Source organism: Odontomachus brunneus, unplaced genomic scaffold, assembly GCF_010583005.1.
Source record: "Odontomachus brunneus isolate Ranch 3 - 2012 unplaced genomic scaffold, Obru_v1 Obru_scaffold_023, whole genome shotgun sequence".
NCBI classification, from domain to species: Eukaryota; Metazoa; Arthropoda; class Insecta; order Hymenoptera; family Formicidae; genus Odontomachus; species Odontomachus brunneus.
In genome coordinates this window covers 181,581-187,580 of record NW_022639473.1, presented here as the reverse complement: position 1 = coordinate 187,580, position 6,000 = coordinate 181,581, and the positions used below count along the sequence as shown (strand labels likewise).

Genomic DNA, 6,000 nt, shown 5'->3' with positions numbered 1-6,000 from the left:
ATATATATATATATATATATATATATATATATATATATATATATATATATATATATATATGCGGTGTGCAACGTCTTAACCACGAAGCCGGGTGGCGAACTTCTCGATACGAACGTCCGCTCATAACTCGCTTTCGATGGGACTATTTAAGATATTGACATTCCAGCGGAAGCGATGGCGAGCCAACCAAGTGGAGTCATCGGCTTCGTGGAACGATATGTCATCAACTAGCTTAGGACGACGATTCGATGGGTCGTACGGACGACACGTCCGTCATTCTGTCGATCCTCTCAAGAGAGAGAGAGAGATAGTCCGGACGATCGGGAGAGTTCGAGCAGTCGTCCCATGTATTAATCACGCCCCACTAAACCGCCGGACGTCTAATTCGGCCTTCGAGCCACGCGATGAGGATTAATGACGCGTCCTCGGGATCCCGCATGCGGTACCATTTGTATCGGCCGCTCCGGAGACCCCATAGACATTTTCGTGGTTGACGCACGCATATTCGTCGCATACTCCTTTGATTACGCGTGTCAACTAATTACCGTTCCGCCGAGACAAACACGAGACGAAACGGGGACGAGTAGGGGACGGGCGGAGGGGAATAAGGAAACGACGCGGGCGACGGTGGAACGGATGTCCAAACATGAGGAGGAATCGCCAGGACCACCTACCGTGCTAATGAAGTCTCGCGCGCTCGCGAAAGACGCCAGTGCCGCCCTTTCTCGCCCATAATTGAAATTCTGCGGCATTAACCTGCGTGAATTTTCGATATTCCGCGCGGAACGTATCTCAATCGAGCCGTCGGCATTAATCAATCATCAAGGCGTGCGAACGTGGCCGGCGAAAGAAATTAATCGCGTAAAATTAATCGCGGCGCATTGAGCCGCGCCAAGGTGCTGAGGTCGCATAGTCGGATCGGGGGTGGAAACTTCTACGTATGTGTGTGGGTGTGTGTGGCGGAAGACACAATAGAGTACCACGTCGCGCGCGAGAGTCCCTTCGATGCAACGATGAGGTCGTGTTATCGCGTACGCGGCGGACCGACCAGACTCGTCGTCTTCGACGGCACCGCCGAGGCTTCGCGATGTTGCGGGCTTCCCGGTGAATAACCTATTTGCCTATCCGTTTACCCTGAAACGCTGCTGCTCGATACAGCGTGTGTGGGTTTCTAACCAGATATACCTACTTCTTCACAAGAACGGTGCAGAAAAACTTGCTGAATATTAAGAAAATGTTGTGAACCACAATGGGGGGGAAGAGGGAGAGGCGAGTACACATTGCTGTTCATTTTTCTTCAAATAGAACTTCTCAAATACCAAAAACGCTACGAACTTATCAAGTAACTCAATAGAATTTGATCATCCCGTGTAATCTAACGCAATCACCGTGATAATAATTGCTAAAATGTCGGCACAGAAATCAGGAACCGTCGTGTAAACAGTCGTTCAGACTGAGAAACGTCTTCCAGAGGGAAAGAGGAGTAACTCGATCGACGATCGAGACTCTAGAGAGAGAGAGAGAGAGAGAGAGAGAGAGAGAGAGAGAGAGAGGACCCCACTCACCTCGATAACGGCGAAGCTCGCGGATCATTTGGCGGGGTCGGAGGGGCGACGCGCGCGATCCCTCTCGTTCGACGAACCATTCCTCTCGATAATCGGCCCCTCGATCCCGTCCGAGGACGCGCTCCGATTCCGCCGACGTGGCAGCTCTCGCGGCTTCAAGTCGGCGTAATCGTCCGTCCCGAGATTTATCGCGGACCCGGGGCGCACTGGCTGCGCCGTGCGCGCGGAATGTCTTTGATGCCCCAGACTGTATCAAAGTGGCAGCCCGGGCAGTTCGAGGCCTCTTAATGGGCTATGAGTTATGATCTCTCGCGATGGTGGATATTACTCGTCTCTCTCCCTCTCTTTCTTCTCCTCCAGCTCGCTCGCTCGCTCGCTCGCTCTCCTATTCGCCGCGTCCGTGCTCGTTTCGGGACTCTCTTTTGCACGTGAACGTATGTGCCGCTTTTCTCTCGCTCTTTCCCTTTTTGCCTCTCCTTCTGCCGCGTCTCTGCTCGTTCTCTCACGCTGTTTCAACGTGTCTCTTCTCTACCTCTCTCGCTTTTTCTTCTTCTCTCTTTCTCTCTCTCTTCTGGTTGCCAAACCGCGTCAGAAGGCGCCCTCTCACAGAGACAGGGCGGAGGCGAATACTCTCCGCCCTCCGGTCGGCCGCTTTTACTGCCCTCCCCACGTCAAAGCAACACTTAAAGTTCTGACACTTCAGAGAGCTCGGTAGCTCACCTCTTTATTGCGCGAGAACATTTTTGCCGGGCGCGTATACGAGTCTCGTCGGCGGATTCATTTGGCAGCCGCGCCACCCGCGTCTACAACTACCCCCCCTTCTGTTCGCTATGTCTCTCTTTCTTTCTCTCTCTCTCTCTCTCTCTCTCTCTCTCTCTCTCTCTCTCTCTCTCTCTCGCTTCCATTCTCTTTCATTCTCTTTTTCTTCTTTCGCTCCTCGAATTTTTCTTCGACGAACACTCATTCCCGTCTTGTTTTGTGCGAAATAGTCTGGTCGCAACTTGCCCCCTCAGATTCCCCAAAGAAGAAACGAGCCCCTCATAAACCCTTCTCGCGGTTAATAACGGGCCCGCGACGAGAACATTCACGTCGTCTTTGCGCAGGCGTGTTATTCGCGAGACATTCCACGAACATTTGCTCGATTAACACGTCGATAAATCCAAAGAAATTTCAAATCCAGGTGACTAGTTTTGGTTTTCTTATATGAGCATCGTGTATAACATAGAAAATTTCTTGGGATCTAGCTGGAATTCAATTCGACTCTCTAAAATAATTAATGGATTCTGGTCCCGCATAAAAAATTTTCTGAAATCTAATTGAATCTAATTCATCTATGTTTTCTCCAAAAACTGGTAGATTCTAATTGGGAAGTCTACGAATTATATAGATGTCTAAGGACTGTAAGTGTAAGTTAATGATTGAAAAAAAATAGCATTCCAATCGGTATTTACGCTTTTATCTTGGGAAGCTTTTGTAAGGGATTGCTTCACAGTTTGAGAATCAGAAAAGCAGATACAGTCAGAATATAATCGCAGCTCGAGAAACAGATTCGCCGACTCGTCGACTTGCTTTACGAGCCGTGGAATCGTTCGCGGCAACTCGACGCGCGGTATATTTCACGGCCGTGTCGCGGACTGCGAAAGGGAAAGAAATAGCGAAAAGACGCGAGAGAGAGAGAGAGAGAGAGAGAAAGAGAGAGAATGGAAGAGGTTTTTGACGTCGCAGACGTGCTAGCGAAAGGTATACGCGAATACAATTATTAGCCGGCACGAAGTGGCTTCGTCGCGATGGTTCTCGCGACGGTGCTACCGGCTCATCTTTAATTCATGTCATCCGGGGCCTCGGCGCGATCGATAAATTATAATTTCACCCCGTATCGCGCGCCGTCGGGCTGACGGTTATCCGTCAGACACGCGGCCGATCACGTATTTATATGATTTCCTTTGAGCGACCACGCCACGTTTCCGCTCGCTGGAACGTCCGTACGAGGGCGATAACGGTCTCCCTCTCTCATTCTCTCTCCTTATCGGACTCGGACTCGCGGCCGCGAATTCTTGCCGCGTCGTCGCGGGTCCCAAGGGCGACGTTCCGAGACACAATGTCGACGTTGTCGTCTCTCGTGTTACGAAGCCGCATTCGCGCGCTATATTCCCCCGTTCATCTCGTATGCGGGGATGTTTACATAATTCCAAGATACCGTGTACACTCGTGCACATGTATGTGTATGTATTTGTGTAAACTGTACATACTCGCGCTCGTCCCGCGCAGAACTATAAACGGGGAGTATTGCGAATCGAAATATGGTAAACCCCTCGAATTTACATGGCGACTAAAAATGTATGAATCCATAAAAGCATCACGCGATCGGCGACCATTTTCCTCCTCCGGCGAGAGAGGATTTCCCCCCGGAGGAGAGACCTTGCGTTTTTCTCTCCCCTTCTCTTTGGCACCCTTCGGCGACCGTGGTGCGCGCGTTAAGAAAGCGGCAAAGAGAAAATAAAAGGTCCGTAATCCCAAGGCAAATGTTTATCTTTCCAGACTCAAGCAGGAGAGCCACGGCGGTGCCTGGTGTCCGAAGCAGCAGATCACGACGGAGCCGCGCGAGTGGCTGGAAATCGATCTCCACACGGTGCACATGATCACCGCGACCGGCACTCAGGGCCGCTTCGGTAACGGCCAAGGCGCCGAGTTCTCCGAGGCGTACCTGCTCGAGTACTGGCGGCCGAAGCTGGGGAAATGGGTGCGCTACCGGGACTTTAGCGGTGAAGAGGTCAGTGTGAGCGAGTCTCCGTCGAAATCGTCGTCGAAGCGGCGTCTTTGCGCGAGTATACGTAATATAATGACGTTGCACGAACCTCCGTTTATCGGGGTCGCTGTTATCAGGGAGCGATTACGGGATATGACAGAAGGAGCGATCGGGGTCAGTAGCGTGTCTCGAAATAATGCAACGGTGCGGAACGCCGCGATTATAGATCGCGCGAGGTAGTGGGTCAAAGTGTGCGGAGATTTGTCGAGCACGAGTGTTGAAAAGTTCGCGAAATTTATCGAACATGCACAATCTGCCGACCACTTCGTCTTTCTTCCTTGCTCTCTCTCTCTCTCTCTCTCTCTCTTTCCGTTTTGTTGGTATAGTTGGTATAGTTATTTGCTTCTTGCACCGATATGTTTGTTTATCTACACCCACAAGAGGAAAGACACGGATAATTGTACACACTTAGAGAAGTAAAAATTAAATAAAAATTTTCACGTATTTTTTTCTTAGTGTTTTCTTAAAATATTTTCTTAAAACCGGAACTTTTTAAGAAAGCAATTACTTATTTTATTTAAATAAAAGTATTTATATTTAAGTAGTTATGTTATCAATATCCAGCGAATAAATATTTTTCAGCTTTTAGACAATTTTTCTCTCAGTGCAATCATCATTCAGTTTTAATTATAATTATGAAATAATTTATTAAATCGTGTACATTAATCCTACATATAAAACTCGTATAATTATCACCTATATAGTTGCCACTACTATTTTCTCTGAGTATCCTTAACCTTTTCTTGCAAACTTTTTGCTGCTTCTTGTAATTACTTGTCATATCAGAATTTCATTACTTCTTATCATCATATTTATTCATTCTTTGTGAGCGTTTTTAAAGGACTAAGCTTTGAGACGCATCTATCTATCTTTCTCTTTCTCTCTCTCCATACACAATACTGCATTCAATTTCTTTATTATATGTATCAGTGTACTCAGGAGATTCACGTGCAATTTCACCACATTGTATCATAATACTGTGTACCTCAAAGGGTCTCGCCCTAAGGGTTAAATAAATCCATCTATCTATCTTGTCTCCTTCTCTCTATCTCTCTCTCTCCCTGTCTCTCTTTCTCTCCCTCTGTCTCTCCCTCTGTCTCTCTTTCTCTCTTCTATAGATATTCGGTCATAGAGAGACATCTCGCCGAGCTGACTCGCCGCGAGACGCAGGCCACGTATAGACGAAGCCACGCGGTTAAATTTAGTCGCGGGCGATACGCATAAAGCGGACGGGCGGTCGCGCACGCGGATTATTGCGAATGATTTGTAGCGGTGTCCGCGAGTCCGCGGAGCGACCACGAGTAGTAACTAAAGCGTGACGTTAACAAGACGTAAATCTCCGATGTAATACGCGGCGTGCTCGGCTCGAGGGAGAGAGAGGGGGGCAGAAAGAGAGAGAAAGAGAGGTACCTGGCTCAAATGCAAGAATGAGAGAAAGGGAGAGAAAGAGCACGGCCAACGCACATGACGTAATTCACGCGCGGATATACCCATACCGTTTATCGTGAACCCCCGCGAGTCCTTTAATTAGCATCACCCGCTACGATAATCACACGCTCAGCGCCGGGATTTACTCGCCCGACGAAAACGCGGCTCGCCGCGATTTATTCACCGCGAGTTCGTTCGTCG

General features: G+C 48.8%; 1 protein-coding gene across 4 annotated transcripts in view; it reads left to right on the top strand.

Annotated features, from left to right (window-relative positions):
- The window catches only part of LOC116842279 (discoidin domain-containing receptor 2-like), a 216,709-nt gene that overhangs the window by 145,167 nt on the left and 65,542 nt on the right, over window positions 1-6,000 (top strand). For all 4 annotated transcript variants that reach the window (XR_004377701.1, XM_032811239.1, XM_032811241.1 and 1 more), the window contains one exon: window positions 4,104-4,335. Coding sequence is in view for 3 of the 4 variants with exons in the window: in XM_032811239.1 (XP_032667130.1) it covers window positions 4,104-4,335 (232 nt within the window). In the remaining variant the exon portion in view is untranslated. The remainder of the gene's footprint in view (window positions 1-4,103; window positions 4,336-6,000) is intronic.